Raw genomic sequence first — 18,528 nt, forward strand, 5'->3', positions numbered from 1 at the left:
GCTGATCACCCCACGTGGCCGGAGGCAGGACACAGCTCAGACTGCTCGGGGCAAGCTTTTCAGAAGGAAACCACCGGAGCTCCTATGTCTCTACTGTTTTAAATTACCGTGGACCGAAACGCTTATGAATTTTATTTTTTTCTTACACATTTATAACCAACAATAGCAGTTGTTACTGTTTTGGCAAAAATCTGTGTCCGAGAACAAACGCATTTTTCCCTGTCGGTCGTCTAGATCCCTTGGCACGGTTTGTTTGTGCCTTCTGCAGTCATGTGTGGGCTGTCACAGCGCTGTCCCTGCAGAGGACTGCTGCCTCGTGTCTCTTATTTTAAATGTTCAGGGGAAAAAAAAACAAGTGTGGCTAAATGTTAACTCATGAATCTTCCAACTTTTCTGTGTTTGAAAAATTTAATAGGAAAATATCAAGCAAAAAATTAACTCATAACTAATGTGAAACTATAAAACTCAGATCATAACAGGAGAAAAATCTTCATCACTTTGTTAAACAGTTGGTTTTTTTAAGACTGCTTATTTGTTTGAAAGGCAGAATTATATAGAGAAGGAGGGAGAGAAAGTGTGTGGGTTCACTCCCCAAATGGCCACAACAGACAAGGCTGGGCCAGGCTGAAGCCAGGAGTCAGGAGCTTCATCTGCATCTCCCACGTGGGTTCAGGGGTCCCAGGACTTGGGCCATCCTCTATTGCTTTTCCCAGGCTCATTAGCAGGAAGCTGGATTAGAAGTGGAGCAGCCAGGACTCGAACCAGCACCCTTATGGGATGCCAGCATCACAGGCTACAGTGTTACCCACTACGACACAATGCCAGCCCCTAGCAAGGAAATAAATGAGTCATTTGCATCCTCAATATACAAAGGACACTCCGGGGCCAGAGCTGTGGCGTAGCAGGTTAAGCCGCTGCCTGCAATGCCGACATCCCATATGGGCACTGGTTTGAGTCCCGGCTGCTCCACTTCCCATCCAGCTCTCTGCTATGGCCTGGGAAAGCAGTGGAAGATGGCTCAAGTCCTTGGGTCCCTGCACCCATGTGGGAGACCTGAAGTAGCTCCTGGCTTCTGACTTAGGATCGGCCCAGCTCCGGCTGTTGTGGCCAACTGGGGAGTGAACCTGTGGATGGAAGACCTCTCTCTCTCTCTCTCTCTCTCTCTCTCTCTCTCTCTCTCTCTCTCTGCCTCTCCTTCTCTCTTTGTATAATTCTGACTTTCAAATAAATAAATTTAAAAAAAAAAAAAACAAGGACACTCCACACTCACAACAGAAAAAAAGAGGGGGAGCACATGGAGAGATGACGTTGAGTCCCTCGCCCTTAGGGATCCAGTGGATGGAAGACCTGTCTGTCTCTTCCCTGCTCTCTGTGACTCTTTCAAAAAAAAAAAAAATTTAAAGGAGGGGTAGTGGTTAGAAAAACACAGTGACACAGTGTCAGTACAGGGTGATGTGAAGGAAACAGATACTCTGCTAGTGCAGAAAATCTGACAATAAATATCAGAAGCCTTCAAGGTCTTCTCCTCCTGCTGGAGAAATGTTATTTCTAAAGAGGTACCCTGAGGACAATCAGGAGTGAGAATTGCAGCAACTCAAATACCCAGTGTTCAGACACTGAGGGGAGACAGCCAGATCGTGGAATAAGGAACAACTGCTAACAGAGTTACAGAAAAACAAATGATGTCAAAAGCTATTCCAGGTATGCTAACTAAGGTCAAGGGATGGACCCTAAATTTTAAGGCTTTAAAAAAAAAAACCTATGGTGAGAGTATACTGTATTTCTAGTTTGATTTTTTTCGCTTGTTCACGATTTTTGTGATAAATGTATTCAGTTTAAAAAAAGTTGGAGAAAAGTATAAAAATAGGTACAGAAGAAATGGAAACCAAAGTATTGGCCTAGATGCTGACGTCACTAAATGGAGCATTTGGTTGGATCCACAGTCAAGTCTAATTCTGAGGATGATCCACTAGAGGGCGCTGTAAGGTGTGCAGAGCAGCCTCCCGGAATGCTGCAGTCTCAAACGCGTCACATTCCAAAAGCAGGGGCAGAGAGAAGGGCAGCAAACCCCGGTGTAGGCACTGAGCGTGACCCTGGCTCACTGTGCCCACCCGTGGGAGGCCCAGAACAGAAAGGACCACGCTGTGGGCAAGCAGGTCCTGGAGACGGCAGGTGGCCAGATCACCTGCCAGGATTCTTGCTGGCAGGATAATGGGGAGAGGGAAATGCAGCAGTCGAAACATCACCCCCACCCTTCCTGAGCCCTGGGATAGAACTTTCCTTCTTCCCTGGAAATCTGAGGGTAAGAGATACTGTCTCCCCTACAGATACTTGGGGTCTCGCTCAACTCTAAACTTCGATGACTTCTTCTGATAAACCTTGAGATCTTTTTTTTTGACAGGCAGAGTTAGACAGTGAGAGAGAGAGAGAGAGAGAGAAAGGTCTTCCTTTTGCCATTGGTTCACTCCCCAAGTGGCTACTACAGCCAGCGCTATGCCGATCCGAAGCCAGGAGCCAGGTGCTTCTCCTGGTCTCCCATGGGGTGCAGGGCCCAAGCACTTGGGCCATCCTCCACTGCCTTCCCGGGCCACAGCAGAGAGCTGGACTGGGAGAGAAGTAACTGGGACAGAATCCGGCACCCCAACCGGGACCAGAACCCGGGGTGCCAGCACCACAGGCGGAGGATTAGCCAAGTGAGCCGCGGCGCAGGCCGAACCTTGAGATCTTGAGACTTCAAAAAAGTCAAGCACTGAGGCTGGCGCTCTGGCATAGTGGGCTTAGCCTGTGCCTGCGGTGCAAGCATCCAGTATGAGCGCTAGTTCCTCTTATGACCCAGCTCTCTGCTTATGGCCTGGAAAAGCAGTCAAAGATGGCCCAAGTGCTTGGGTCCCTGCACCCATGTAGGAGACCTGGAAGAAGCTCCTGGCTCCTGGCTTCAGATCGGCCCAGTTCCGGCCATTGCAGGCATTGAGAGAGTGAACCAGAGGATGGAAAACTTCTTTGTCTCTCCCTCTCTCTGTCGGTAACTCTGCCTCTCAAATAAACCGAGAGAGAGAGGTGCTACTTGGGATGCCTACATCCCACACTGGAAGGCCTAGTTCAAGTCTTCTGATCTGGCTTCCTGCTAATATGCATTATGGGAGGCAGTAGGTAATAGCTCAAGTCATTGGGTCCTTGCCAACTGCTGGAGTTCCTGGCTTCCTGGCTTTATCCTGGCCCAGCCCTGGCTGTTGCAAGGATCTAGAGAATGCTTTCTCTCCCTCCCTCCCTTCTTCTCTCCCTTCCTCTCCCTCTCTCTCCTTTTTAAAATTAATAAATTTTAAAATAATAGAAGCCACCACTGTGGCCTAGTGACACCCCGCCTGTGACACCAGCATCCCATATGGGTGCTGGTTCGAGTCCCAGGTGCTGCTTTTCCAATCCAGCTCTCTGCTATGGCCTGGGAAAGCAGTGGAAGATGGCCCAAGTGCTTGTGCCCATGCACCCATGTGGGAGACCCGGAAGGAGCTCTTGGCTTCAGATTGGCCCAGCTCCGGCCACTGCAGCCATTAGGGGAGTGAACCAGAGGATAGAAGACCTCTCTGCCTCTGCCTCTGCCTCTCTCTCTCTCTGTCTGCAACTCTGCCTCGCAAAATAAATAAAATATTGAAAATAAATATAAACAGGTCTAACTATCAGATATCTTCCAAAGATAGATTACTGAACCTAAATCAACCTGAGTCTCTTAATGCTTTTTCTCATCATCCAGATTAAGAACTATAGGCAAAGCCAGCACCGTGGCTCAACAGGCTAATCCTCCGCCTAGCGGTGCCGGCACACCAGGTTCTAGTTCCGATCGGGGCACCGGATTCTTTTTTTTTTTTTTTTTTTTGGACAGGCAGAGTGGACAGTGAGAGAGACAGAGAAGGTTCTTTCTTTTTTTTTTTTTTTTTTTTTTTTTTTGACAGGCAGAGTGGACAGTGAGAGAGAGAGACAGAGAGAAAGGTCTTCCTTTTTGCCGTTGGTTCACCCTCCAATGGCCGCCGCGGTTGGCGCGCTGCGGCCAGCGCACCGCGCTGATCCGATGGCAGGAGCCAGGGGCTTATCCTGGTTTCCCATGGGGTGCAGGACCCAAGAACTTGGGCCATCCTCCACTGCACTCCCTGGCCACAGCAGAGAGCTGGCCTGGAAGAGGGGCAACCGGGACAGAATCCGGTGCCCTGACCGGGACTAGAACCCGGTGTGCCGGCGCCGCAAGGCGGAGGATTAGCCTAGTGAGCCGCGGCGCCGGCCGCGGGGCACCGGATTCTATTCCAGTTGCCCCTCTTCCAGGCCAGCTCTCTGCTATGGCCCGGGAAGGCAGTGGAGGATGGCCCAAGTGCTTGCCCATGGGAGACCAAGAGAAGCACCTGGCTCCTGCCTTCGGATCAGCGCGGTGTGCCGGCCACGGCGGCCGTTGGAGGGTGAACCAACAGCAAAGGAAGACCTTTCTCTCTGTCTCTCTCTCTCTCTCACTATCCACTCTGCCTGTTTTTTTTAAAACAACTATAGGCAAAGGGCCGGCTTTGTGGTGTAGCAAGTAAAGCTGCCTGCAATTCTAGCATTGTGTAAGGGGGCCAGTTGGAGACCCAGCTGCTGCACTTCTGATCCAGTTCCCTGCTGATGCACCTGGGAAAGCAGGGAAAACGGCCCAAGTTCCTGGGCCCCTGCACCCCTGTGGGAGACCTGGATGAAGCTCCAGGCTCCTGGCACAGCCCTGACTGTTGTGGCCCTTTGGGGAGCGAACCAGCAGATGAAAGGTCTCTCTCTGTTTCTCCCTCTTTTTATCCTTAACTCTGCCTTTCAAATAAATATAAATATTTTTTAAAAAGAACCGCAGGCAAGATATTGGCATTGACATTGCTTAGACTTCCACATCCCTGTGCGATGAGATAGCTTCACAGTTCATTCAGTTTTCCCGTGCAAACAAAGGCCGCATAATTGAAGTTCGCTGTTAATCAGCACCTTCACCGTCTCATAGGTCTGCTGGGACTCACGCGGCTGTCCCGTGACTTTCCCATGCAGGTGGTCATCCTCACCTTCATGTTCTCACTGCTCATGAAGAGGATACCATGGCTCAGCAGAGAGAGGGAACAACAGATGAGGAGGATCCTGGCACTCACTGGTAAGTCTCGTTCTGACTGTGCTTCTGCCAAGAGCCGATCGCGAGGTGGCATCCAGCCTGGCTCGGTGCCTTTATCTGCTCAGAGAGCCTGTCTCTGCTGCTCCACCCATGGCTAATCAGTGGTCCTTCCTGCATCCCCTCTTCCTCTCCATTCTCCAGCCCTCCCCTGTGTCTGGAGCGCCTTCTGCATCTCTGCTGAGCCCTGGGTTCCGTTCTCAGGCTCTGGATACCTGCAGGTGTCTCGGGTTAGAATGGAGTGTTGACCCGCCTCACAAATCCTCGTCGTGAAGGTGCTCCCTCATCACCACCAGTGCCATTACCACCCTCTGAACATGGTAGAGCAATCCTAAATTCATCTCTTCTCCCCAGCCTAAGGGAGCCTGACCTACAAACAACCGACTAGAGCTACTCATAGAGCCTTTGAACCTCACTAGCACAGTGTTGGGCCAAAAAAGGAGTGGCAGAAAAATTAGTACAATTATTTTAATTTTTCTACTTGAGAGTTACAGAGGGCACAAGTCCCCTTCCACTGGTTCACTCCCCCAAATGCCCGCAGTGGCTAGGAAGCAGAAACTGGGAGCCAGGAACTCATTTCTGGGCTCTCGCATGGGTGGCAGGAACCCAACCAGCTGAATTCTCACCACTGCCTCCCAGGGTGCACCCTAGCAGGAAGCTGGAGTCTGGAGTGGAGCCAGGACGCAGGCCCGGGCACGCTGAGGCAGGCATCTGAACGGCTAGACCAAGCAGCGGCCCCACATACGTGTTTTAATGCTGTAAAACAATGCGTGTCTTGACAAGCAGATGCATATCAATATCCCCTATATATTTACGTATGAAATAGGAATCCATTGAGGGGTGGAGGTTTGGAACAGCAGTTCCGGTGCCACTTAGAATGTCTACATCCCGTGGGAGAGAGCCTGGGTTTGAGTCCCAGCACTGCGCCCGATTCCAGCTTCCCACTAATGTGCATCCATAGGTACAGCAGGTAATGACTCAAGTGCATGGTTCCCTGCCACCCATGAGGGAGGACCAGCTTGAGCTCCAGCTCCTGGCTTCAGCCTGGCCCAGCCTCTGCTGTTGTGAGCATCTGGGGAGTGAACCAGGGGATGCTTCCATCCGTGTGTCTCTGTCCTCTCTCTCCATCTCTCCGCCTCTCTTTGTGTCTGTGCATTTCAAACAAAGTAGTGGTGGATATTTGGCACAACAGTTAAATCCCGTATCCCGTGCCAAACAGCCTGGCTCCTCTTCCGATGCCAGCCTCCTGCTAAAGCCCTAGGAGAAAGCAGTGATGGTTCAGGTACCTGGGCCCCTGCCACCCGCATGGGAGATCCAGGTGGAGTTCAGGTGCCTGGTTTCAGCCTGGCCTGGCCCAGCCTTGACTGTTGCAGGCATTTGGAGAGTGAATCGTGGGTAGAAGATTCCTTGCTCTCTCGATCTCTTTCAAATAAGATGAAAAAATTTTAAAAAGCAAAAAATATGTATATATATATTTTTTTAAATTTTTGACAGGCAGAGTGGACAGTGAGAGAGAGAGAGAGAGAAAGGTCTTCCTTTGCCGTTGGTTCACCCTCCAATGGCCGCCGTGGCTGGCGCACTGCGCCCAGCGCACCGCGCTGTTCCAATGGCAGGAGCCAGGGGCTTCTCCTGGTCTCCCATGGGGTGCAGGGCCCAAGCGCTTGGGCCATCCTCCACTGCACTCCCTGGCCACAGCAGAGAGCTGGCCTGGAAGAGGGGCAACCGGGACAGGATCGGTGCCCCAACCGGGACGAGAACCCGATGTGCCGGCGCCGCGAGGCGGAGGATTAGCCTAGTGAGCCGCGGCGCCGGCCAAAATATGTATATTTTAAGATAGGATAAAAAGGACAGGGCCCCTCTGTGAGAGGAATGGAGGATGAAGCATGGAGTGGGGATGAAATGGGTCACAGGTGGGCGGTTACTAACCAGCAGGCTTCATGAAGTTCTAGAAAGATAGAATTAAGGGGTAACTTTATTTCTGTGCAAATAAAAATTTGAAATATATGCATAGTTTTTTCCTTTTTTAAATTTTTTGGCAGAGTTAGAGACAGAGAGACAGAGACAGAGAGAGAGAAAAGTCCTCCCTCCTCCACTGGTTCACCCCCTAAGTGGCCGCCACGGCCAGCGTGCTGCGGCCGGTGCGTCACACCGATCTGAAGCCAGGAGCCAGGTGCTTCTCCTGGTCTCCCATGCAGGTGCAGGGCCCAAGCACTTGGGCCATCCTCCACTGCCCTCCCGGTCCACAGCAGAGAGCTGGCCTGGAAGAAGGACAACCGGGACAGAATCCGGCGCCCCGACCGGGACCAGAACCTGGGGTGCCGGCGCTGCAGGCGGAGGATTAGCCTAGTGAGCCGCGGCACTGGCTGCGTAGTTTTTTTCAAATTGCACACAGGAATTATCCCCTGGAGTTATCAGAAATGCAGAATTGTGTGTCTCACCCCAGAATCCACACTCAACAAAAATCCCCAGGTGATGCCGACATACATTAAGTTTGAGAAGTGCTGCCGCAGGACCGTGCTCCACTGTGCAGGTCCCTGGCTGGCGCTGTCTGTGTCTAGTGCAGGGTACATCCGGAAACTGAGAGGAAGCATCTCGAAGATTTTGGGATAATCTGACAGACTAATTTCATGCCTGTGGAACCTAGTTTTCAAAATGGGGCTTAGATTCTACATTTCTGTTTTTGTTTTTCTTGTAACTCAGTTTTGCTGTGTTGTGTGTAATGCTGGTCCCCGGCGGGTGGACATGTTTTGAAAACAAGTCCTTCACCTGGGTTTGAGAGGCAGCCCTGAAGTAGCCTTGTTCTTGGTTTCTTCAGTGTTTCTTCCACCGTGCTCCCAGGAGACAGTCAGGAAGCTTGGTAAATGACCACCTGACGAAACATAACGTTTCTGTGAACTGCACTTGACTTTTTGACAGCAAAATGTTCTTCCTCGCCACCTGGTTCGAGAGATCAGAACAACCCCATTTACAGAGCCCCAGCCATACACAGCGCGGCCAAGCCCCCCACAGGAGCTGTAAAGGAAAAGAAGCTCTTCAAGCTGACCGGGGACATCGTGGGTATGGAGGGGCAATGGCTGCAGGCCCATGTGGCCCCACGTTTTCCAGGGAGAGGGTGGAAAAGGGAGAGAAGGAAATATCAGTGTCTTTCAAAACCTTCACCCCATGACATTTGGAAGTCCCGTGAGCAAGGCGGTGTGTGGCACGCAGAATCCTGAACTTGGCCTCCAGATTTCTTTGCGTGGTTGAGTCCCTGTCTCGGCCTGCAGAAGCGGTGACAGTATTTGGTGTACGTGCCTCAAGGGGTGGAGGGCAAATGAAAAGACTGGCAAACGGTGGCTGTCAGTGCTGGGTCTCAACACCTCCGGTGCGGTGCGGGATCCCCTGGCCCTGAGATGACAAGTTCTGTTTCTTTTTTTTTTTCTTTTTTTTTTTTTTTTTGACAGGCAGAGTGGACAGTGAGAGAGACAGACAGAGAGAAAGGTCTTCCTTTGCCATTGGTTCACTCTCCAATGGCCGCCGCAGCCAGCACACCGCGCTGATCCGAAGGCAGGAGCCAGGTGCTTCTCCTGGTCTCCCATGGGGTGCAGGACCCAAGCACTTGGGCCATCCTCCACTGCCTTCCCAAGCCACAGCAGAGAGCTGGACTGGGAGAGGGGCAACTGGGACAGAATCTGGAGCCCCGACCGGACTAGAACCTGGTGTGCCGGCACCACAAGGCGGAGGATTAGCCTAGTGAGCCGCGGCGCCGGCCAAGTTCTGTTTCTGTAGTGACTTTTCTTCTTGTGAGCGCAGTCAGGTGAGACAGCAAGGGCGTGAGAACTAAAGCATAATTTTTTAGGGGGTGGGCATCGATTTGTGTAATTTTTTGGAAGATTTTATCTGAAAAAAAGTGGCACGGGAGAAGGAGAGACAGAGAAGTATCTTATTTAAAGTAAAAGTTTTGGTTAGTGGCAGAAAAATTCTGGGAAGGAATAATATAGACAAGGGAGCTCGAGAGAAGCTTGTGGGAAATGGAATTAAAGAGAACACATATTGGCTGGCGCCATGGCTCACTAGGCTAATCCTCCGCCTGCGGCGCTGGCACCCCGGGTTCTGGTCCCGGTCAGGGTGCCGGATTCTGTCCCGGTTGCCCTCTTCCAGGCCACCTCTGCTGTGACCCAGGAGTACAGTGGAGGATGGCCCAAGTACTTGGGCCCTGCACCCGCATGGAGACCAGGAGAAGTGCCTGGCTCCTGGCTTCGGATCAGCATGGTGCGCCGGCCGTGGTGGCCACTTAGGGGGTGAACCAATGGAAAAGGAAGACCTTTCTCTCTGTCTCTCTCACTGTCTAACTCTGTCAAAAAAAAAAAAAAAAAACAACTTTTTTTGTGTGAACTTTTTGAACCATCCTCATGAAAATGCCAATTTTTGGCTGTTTTTGAGCTGCAAGACGCCATGGGTTTAGGGAGAATGGAGACAAAGGTTACAGAGGTGAGCTCACCACACAAGTTCCGTTGTGTTTCCCTGTCCTGAACCAGTGCAAATCCTCTTCCTTGGCCTACTGCTGAGCACCATCTACTCAGGGAAGAATTCCAACCGATTTTACCTCCATCGGGCCGTCCGCAAGAGCTTTTCTCACCGCTTCTCGGAAATCAAGCTTCTGGAAGATTTCTACCCCTGGGCCAGGCACAGCCTCCTGCCTAACCTGTATGGGAATTACACAGGTGAGGATTCCCGCCTGGGCCAGCCGCACGAGAGCGAGAAGTACTCACAGGAACAAGCGCTTGTTTTTCTTTAAGATTTGTTCATTCATTCATTCATTGGCAGAGAGAGGGCGACACGGGTTTTCCACCTGCTGGTTCACTCTCTGAATGCCCACCACAGCCAGACTGAAGCCAGGAGCTGGGAACTCCATCCAGGTCTCTCCCATCCCTACTGCAGAGCCGGGACGCAGACCAGGCACGACGATGTGGGATGCAGGCGTCTCGAGCAGTGGCTTTTCCAGCTTCGCCACGACGCCCACCCTCCAGTGGGTGGATACGGCCACAGCTTTGTGGGCACCTGGGGTCCACTCCCTGTGCTGCCTCTAAGTCGCTACAGCTTCCGTCCGCTCACTCAAGTGTGATCGGGCCCACAAGAGCTGGTTGCCACTAGTGAGCCTCACAGGAGGTCGACCGATAAGGAGGACAGCACAGATTAACCACAAAGACTGCTGGACTCAGCCGAGCCCAGGAGCGCAGCGCCAGGGACCGGCTGCTGGCCTGGGGTGCAGTCTTTGCTGGGTTCAGAGCTGCGTACGCAGAGCCTTCCCTGCGTGGGTATCCAGTCCATCTCCACCAACCCGCCTGGACACTGAGAGTGAGCTGGGAACCCGCCCGGGGCTGTGTGAAATGATGGATGGGGCCCAGTTTGTGCCGAGAACCCCCCGAGGAGGAGGGAGGGTGCTTTGCCTTGACCGCTGCTGAAAAATGCTAAAGAAGTTCTTTCCTGGGGCAGGTGCTGCGGCACAGAGGGTTCAGCCAGCACTTGGGAAGCCTGTATCAAAGTGTCTGGGTTTGCAACCTGGCTACTCTGCGCCCCGAGAGGCAGGAGGGGATGACCCAGAGGCTGGCCCTGCCACCCACGTGGGAGACCCAGGCGGAGTTCGCACCTGCTGGCTTCAGCCGAGCCCTGCAGGCATTTGGAGAGTGAACCAGGAGGAAGATTCTTCCTTTTTTTTTTTTTTTTTTTGACAGGCAGAGTGGATAGTGAGAGAGAGAGAGAGACAGAGAGAAAGGTCTTCCTTTTTGCCGTTGGTTCACCCTCCAATGGCCGCTGCAGCCGGCACATCTCGCTGATCCGAAGCCAGGAGCCAGGTGCTTCTCCTGGTCTCCCATGCGGGTGCAGGGCACAAGCACCTGGGCCATCCTCCACTGCCTTCCCGGGCCATAGCAGAGAGCTGGCCTGGAAGAGGGGCAACCGGGATAGAATCCAGCGCCCCAACCGGGACTAGAACCCGGTGTGCCGGCACCACAAGGCGGAGGATTAGCCTGTTAAGCCACGGCGCCGGCCACACCGGGTTCTAATCCCAGGCCAGCTCTCTGCTGTGGCCCAGGAAGGCAGGAGAGGGTGGCCCAAGTGCTTGGGCCCTGCACCCCATGGGAGACCAGGAGGCAGCACCTGGCTCCTGGCTTTGGATCGGCACAGCACCGGCCATGGCGGCCATTTGGGGAGTGAACCAACGGAAGGAGGACCTTTCTCTCTGTGTCTCTCTCACTGTCTATAACTCTACCTGCCAAATAAATTTTTAAAAAAGAGGAAGGGCAAAGTAAGTCCATCTTGGAGCACTCGGTCACTCCTGCCTTTGTGCCTCCTGCAGAACCCGGGTCCTTCAGCAGCTGCCACCAAGTCTCCTGCAGATTCTCCAGCATCCTCACCTTTCTTTCTTTCCCCACGTTGAGACTTGTGTTAAATCAGAATATGAACGTGGAGAAAATGCAAATGTACAGCCTTGTCCCAAGTGCCCCTTCTCTCCTCCCCAGAGGCACTAACACCTGGTATTTCAGAAGTAATCTGTGCACTTGGAAATATATGCTTTTTTAAAGATTTTATTTTATGTATTTGAAAGGCTGGATTAGAGAGGCAGAGGCAGATAGAGAGGTCTTCTATCCACTGGTTCACTCCCCAAATGGCTGCAATGGCTGGAGCTGGGCTGATTGGAAGCAAGGAGCCAGGAGCTTCTTCCAGGTCTCCCATGCACTTGGGCCATCTTCTACTGCTTTCCCAGGCCATAGCAGAGAGCTGCATTGGAAGAGAAGCAGCTGAGACTAGAACCAGCACCCATATGGGATGCTGACGCTGCAGGCGGAGGATTAACCTACTGAGCCACAGCACTAGCCCCATTGGAAATACATTTGCCAGCCAGTGGCAGCACACATGGTCATGCCTTTTGCTTTGCTCAGTTTGTCTGGGGACTGTTCCATCCGCCGCTCGTAAGCTTCATTCCTCTGCTGTGTGACCTTGCATCGTATGTATGCCCCACGGTTGACCTCACCACTTCCTACTGACAGACCCCTGGATCATTTCCACTCTTCTGTTCTTAAAACAATCCCACCATCCATATCCTTATGCATACTTAACATCCCATATGTGCAAATAGACCTGAAAGTAAATACCTTGGAAAAGACTTGCTAGGGCCAAGTATGCATAAATTTTTAATTTAGAAAAAATATTTCCAAAGTGCTTTTCCTGGTTATTTTTACCAAGAAACTCTCCTATTAGCAAGATGTAAGAGCGTCTTCCCATGTCCCCGGCAGCTCAGGGAAGATCTCTGTTTTCAGGCAATTTTCTGAAATAGTCAGAGGGCAGTGCAGCCACACTCAGGAGAGAAATGGAAGCTAAAATTAAGCTCAGGTGGCCAGTGCCGCGGCTCACTAGGTTAATCCTCCGCCTGCTGCACCAGCACACTGGGTTCTAGTCCCGGTTGGGGCGATGGATTCTGTCCCAGTTGTCCCTCTTCCAGGCCAGCTCTCTGCTGTGGCCCGGGAGTGCAGTGGAGGATGGCCCAAGTGCTTGGGTCCTACACCCGCATGGGAGACCAGGAGAAGCATCTGGCTCCTGGCTTCAGATCAGCGCGGTGCGCTGGTCACAGCACACTGGCTGTGGCGGCCATTGGAGGGTGAACCAACGGAAAAGGAAGACCTTTCTCTCTGTCTCTCTCTCTCTCTCACTGTCCACTCTGCCTGTCAAAAATAAAAAAAAAACCTAAGCCTGGGCACCACTTTCACCTCCCAGCCAGCAGACGCGCCTGCCCTTGCCACTCTTCCTTCCACCTTCCTCATATCTTTAAGACGTGAATCTGTGTTCCTTCTCCGCTCAAAACCACTTAGAATAAAATCCCAAATCCTCTAAGGCTGCCAGGGCCTGCACAGCCGCTCCCAGCTCCCTCTGCCCCGCCTGCCTTCCTCCTCCAACCCTCATCCACCCAGCTGCGCCGCCTGCTCCTCTGTGTTTTTGCAAACATGTGGAGCGCGCTCCCGCCCCAGGGCCCTGAGCTTGCTGCTCCCCGGTCGGTGTCTGCGTGATGTGTGTTAGGGCCTGTCCTATGCCACCTGCTCAGAGGATCTGTCTCATCACCCTACCTAAAGGCACAGCCCTGCTGCCTCCCCACAAAACACACTCTGTCCAGCTCACTGCCTGAATATCGTTTCTCACTGCCTGAATATCCCTTGCTCACTTCCTGTCACTCCCCAGCACGAGCTGTCTGCAGGCAAGGCTGCGTTCCTGGTACCTAGAACAAGACCTAGCACGTGTGGGGACTCCGTACATGTTGGCTGCAACAAAGTGACTGAATGGATGGTGCAAGTCTGTATTCTTTGCCTATTTTTTTTCACTGGGCAGCTTGGTTTTGTTTTCCAGTCTTGCGGAAGTTTTTTTAATCTATGAAGAGCCTATACAGGTGTAATACAGATTTAGGAATGTGTATGGATGCCGACTGAGAACTTACAAAGATGAATTTGCGGAGCTGATACATTTACATCGTTCCTTCTTATCTGGAGTCAGTATTGTTGCCTACTTGTTCTCATCTTCCTTCGTCTGCCTTAGTAATATTCAGAATTGTTCATCATGCACCCTCTGCACGTCTCTTGAAGATGTGTTTTCTCCTTTATGTTGGTATTATAAATGACTTTTTTTTGTCTATACCTTCCACGTAAATATTGTGTGACTACATGAAGGCTGCTGATTTTGATTTATTTAGTACCTGCCACTTTGCTGAGTTATCTTTTTGTAGGTAACAGTTTTTCAGTGGATTCTCTTAATTCCTCTACAGATATCATTTACAAATGGTGAAAGCTTCACTTCCTTGTTTAATTTTTTAGACCTCATTTGTTTTTCCTATCCAATTGTATTAGCTTTTTTTAAAAAAAAAATTATTTATTTGAAAGGCAGAGTTACAGAGAGAGAGGTCTGGTTCACTCCTCAAATGACCATATGACCAGGTTGGGCTAGGCCAATGCCAGAAGCCAGGAGCTTCTTCCTAGTCTCCCACATGGGTGTAGGGGCCCAAGGACTTGGGCCATCATCTACTGCTTTCCCAGGCCATAGCGGAGAGCTGGACTGGAAGTTGAGCAGCTGGGAATTGAACCAGCGCCCACAGGCGATGCCAGCGCTTCAGACAGTGGCTTAATTTTCTGTTCTTTTTTCTGAATTACTGAGACAGATTTTTCTAGTACAACTTCAAAGAAAATAATTTTCACTACGAACCATTTTAATTTTATTGTGTATACATTCATTTATCATAAAATACTTGCTCATTTTTCACTTGAAAGGCAGAGTTACAGAAGGCAGAGAGAGAGAGAGAGAGGTAGAGAGGTCTTCTATCTGCTGGTTCACTCCCCAAATGGCCACAATAGCCAAAGCTGGCCGATCCTAAGTCAGAAGCCAGGAGATTTTTCTGGGTCTCCCACATGGGTGCAGGGGCCCAAGCACCTGAGCCATCTTCTACTGCTTTCCCAGACCACAGCAGAGAGCTGGATCATAAGTGGAGCAGCTGGGACTTGAACCAGTGCCCATATGGGATGCTGGCACTGCAGGCGGCGGCTTTACCTGCTATGCCACAGCACCAGCCCCTCCAGCTTGCACTTATTTAAAAAATTTTTAAATGGGGCCCGGCACCATGGCTCACTTGGTTAATCCTCCGTCTGTGGTGCTGGCATCCCATATGGGCGCCTGGTTCTAGTCCCGGTTGCTCCTCTTCCAGTCCAGCTCTCTGCTGTGGCCCGGGAGTGCAGTGGAGGATGGCCCAAGTGCTTAGGCCCTGCACCCGCATGGGAGACCAGGAGAAGCACCTGGCTCCTGGCTTCAGATTGGCGCAGCACCGGCCATGGTGGCCATTTGGGAAGTGACCCAACGGAAGGAAGACTTTTCTCTCTGTCTCTCTCTCTCACTGTTTATAACTCTACCTGTCAAAAAATATTTTTTTCAAATGGTGACATGGAGGGTCAGTGTTGTGGCGCAGTGGGTCAAGCTGCCACTGGCACGCCATATCAGAGCACTGGTTTTGGAGAGTGAACCAGCAAGTGGCAGATCTTTCTCTGTCCCTCTCTCTGACACTCTGCCTTCTCAATAAATAAAACTGAACACAGTCGTGTGCATCTTTATGTTGCTGCTTTATCTTGCGGTGGATGTCACGTGCTGCCCTCGCTCTCTCACCAGGGTTTATCACCGACGGGAACTGCTTCCTCTTGGGCACGGTCCTCCTCCGTCAGATCCGCGTTCCCTTCCCGGCTGCAGCCTCTCCCCAGGAATGGGGGACGCCATTGCAGCAGCCCTGGGAGGACACCTGGAACTGTGGCGTTCACTGGGGGCCCCCTGATGCCAACATCACAAAGCCGGAGGGCACGTGGCACCACCGGGGCGAGGAGGCCCAGCGCGGCTCTCCCATCCAGGGGGAGTTTGCTGCTTACTCGGAAGGCGGCTATGTCGTGAGGCTGGGAAGCAACTCCAGAACTGCAGCCAGGTGAGCCAGCCCGAGCCCTGGGCAGCAGGGCCCAGCGCTTGCTTCTCTACGATGCGTGGGAACTCGGCGCCCGTCAGCATATGAATGCCGAGTCCAGATCCTAAAGATCTCTTCACTTAAACTTACAGCAAGGAATTGTCCAAAAACCACCATGGCAGCCAAGTAAGCGACCTTGACGCTGCTTCTGCCTCTCCTCACCGAGTAGCTGGCTGAGTGGCCGTTAATATTTCCCATGGAAGTGGTTGATCTAGCAGACTCACTCTGTCTTAGACCTTAAGCCCCGAATGAGTTTTCCTGAACGCTGACCCCTGGTGTGAATGCTCTTGTGAGCACTTTCATTTGTGTAGTCTACCACGCTGACATGCAAGCTGACACCAGTGTAAGCTTGGGCACGAGCAGTCGGCGGAGGTTTATAGGAAAGCTAGACCAGGACGTGGAGCTCCTGTACGTGCCGGGGTCTGCCCTCCGGCGCCGTGTGGACGTGGAAAGCAGCTGTGTGTCCTCGCCCCTTCTCCCCAGGGTCCTACAGCACCTTGAACAGCAGCGCTGGCTGGACCGGTGCACGAAGGTCCTCTCTGTGGAGTTTGTGGCCTTTAATGCGAATGTGAACCTGTTCTGTGTGGTGACCTTGACTTTGGAGTCCAGTGATGTGGGTATGAAAGCCTGTCCCTCCTCTTCTCCCCTTCCTCCTCCTGGACCTGAGCATCCTGGGAGGAGGCCCACGTTCTTTCTCTTAGACCACTTACGGAAAGGTGCGTTAACGTTATTGCATAGAATCCTAAAAGTCAAGTAGTTACAAGATGGGCATTTGCCACAGCACTTCAGCTGCCACTTGGGGAGCCCACGTCCCATGTTAAAGCTCCCAGTTTGAGTCCTCGCTCCGCTTCTAGTCCAGCTTCCTGCTAATGCACACCTTGGGAGGCAGCAGATGATGGTCCAAGTACTTGGGTCCCTGCCACCCACGCAGGAGACCCAGATGCAGTTCCTGGCTTAGCTCTGGCCTGGCCAACCCTGACTTGTGGATTTGGGAAGTGAACCAGTGGATGGAAGATTCTCTCTCTCTGTCAAATAATATTTAAAAATGTTTTTAAAGCCAATGGTACAAGTAAAAACCCAGAACCCCTCTGTTCATCTCCACCAGATCCTAACAGCACAAAAGCAACCACTTTGAGTTTTTTACGTGGTTCTCTTGGAATTTAGAAACGATCAATTCATGATTCCCTAGGGTGAGTTTAGACAGCCTGTTTCTGTGAGGATGTAGCTTTCCTGCACCACACACATCACTACTGCGCACACACAGCTTTCTCTTTCCTCCTATTTCTCCTTCACCTTTAGGTTATTGTGCCCCGTCACTGTTATTGCAGCGGCGTTTGTAAGGAGCTGGAAGGCCACTGGTACGTGCACTGCCCCCAGAGGGAATCTGTCCTAATCCTGCTGCCTGTCTGTGCTCTCGCCCGAGTCTCTCCCCAGCGTCCTCCCGCTGAGCGGCCGGTGTTACGTCCCGCAGACCTGCCGAGAGTGCACAGCTTCTCCTGCCCCTGTTCCTATGTACTTATTTTAAGAGGCAGAGAGAGCTGCCATCTGCTGGTCCACGCCCCCAGAGCCCACACCAGCCAGGGCTGGACCAGGCCAACGCCAGGGGATGAGAACACAGTCTGGGACTTGCATGGGGGTGGCGGGGATCCGGTCACTGAGCCGTCAGCACTGCCTCCCAGGCTCTGGGTTAGCAGGCAGCTGGATCAGGAGTTGGAGCTGGGACTTGAATCCAGGCACAGCAACGTGGGACACGGGCATATCAACTGCTAAAGTAAATGCCCATTCCTCCTAGTCTTATTTCTTTTAAAAAAAAAAATTACTTGAATGGTACACGTGCATGTGCGCACACACACACACAGATACACAGATATCCTATTGCCAATTTACTCCCCAAATGCCTGTGATAGCCAGGGCTAGGCTAGGCCCACACCAGGAGCCCGGAATGCATTCCTGGTCTCCCACCTGGGTGGCAAGGACCCAGATACTTGAGCTGTCACCACTGCTCCCGGGGTGGGCATTCGCAGGAGGCTGGAACCAAGAGCGAGGTGGAGACAGAAACCCAGGCACTCATTTTATACGGAACGCTGGCATCGCAAGCAGCGGCCTAACTGCTGTGCCCAGCACCTGCACCTCCTGTCTGTCTTCTGAGTGAAGCAGGGGGCAGCCTGAGGCTCTCCGCAGGGTTCTGAGCGTTGCTAACTACCAAAGATTCGAGCGGGAGATACGCATGGAGGAGGGACTCCTGTTTCTGGATGTCCCTCCTCCCTCCAGGGGGACACCTTAGTGCCAGTGCTGTGGGGCTTCATGGGAAGTCGATGCTCCCAAGACTTTTCCTGACCTTAGAGAGGACATTCCCACGTCCTCCCAGGTGGACTCTGAAGTTCCTCACACATACACCTTAGCGTTCATGAGCTCGTGGCGCGCAAGACCGACCTCACGGCCGTTCCAACTCGGCAACACCTGTACCAGCCGGGATGCTCTCCTGGCTTTAGTGGAGTTGGACTGTCTCTGAGCGTTTTTGTATGCATGCAGTGGTCACCAAGGAAACGCTGCGTGGCACGGAGAGACGACATGATGATGGGGGATGGGGAGTCACAGGCAGAAGTCTGAAGAGGGCAAACGTTTTAAAGACTCCCGCCTCCAAGTGTCGTTTTGTAATTCTCAGGGGCTTTACTCGGCTCTGTGAGAGTGGACAGCCTGCCTTCCCCGCAGACGCAGGAGGGTCTTGGCTGGGCTATCATCTCCCAGGTCGTCTATTATCTGCTGGTCTGTTACTATGCCTTCGTACAGGTGAGTTGACCTTGCGAGATGCAGGTTGCTGTGCTGGCGCAGTGGGTTAGACCACCACCTGTGACAG

At 52.2% G+C, this 18,528-nt stretch overlaps 1 protein-coding gene across 1 annotated transcript in view; it reads left to right on the forward strand.

The window, feature by feature from the left end:
* The window catches only part of PKD1L3 (polycystin 1 like 3, transient receptor potential channel interacting), an 81,501-nt gene that overhangs the window by 57,175 nt on the left and 5,798 nt on the right, over positions 1-18,528 (forward strand). Inside the window, exons 21-26 of the mRNA XM_062176036.1 lie at positions 5,044-5,143; positions 8,075-8,215; positions 9,676-9,894; positions 15,332-15,635; positions 16,155-16,288; positions 18,337-18,461. Coding sequence (XP_062032020.1) covers positions 5,044-5,143; positions 8,075-8,215; positions 9,676-9,894; positions 15,332-15,635; positions 16,155-16,288; positions 18,337-18,461 — 1,023 coding nt within the window. The remainder of the gene's footprint in view (positions 1-5,043; positions 5,144-8,074; positions 8,216-9,675; positions 9,895-15,331; positions 15,636-16,154; positions 16,289-18,336; positions 18,462-18,528) is intronic.

This window comes from Lepus europaeus, chromosome 19, assembly GCF_033115175.1.
Source record: "Lepus europaeus isolate LE1 chromosome 19, mLepTim1.pri, whole genome shotgun sequence".
In the NCBI taxonomy this organism is placed as follows: Eukaryota; Metazoa; Chordata; class Mammalia; order Lagomorpha; family Leporidae; genus Lepus; species Lepus europaeus.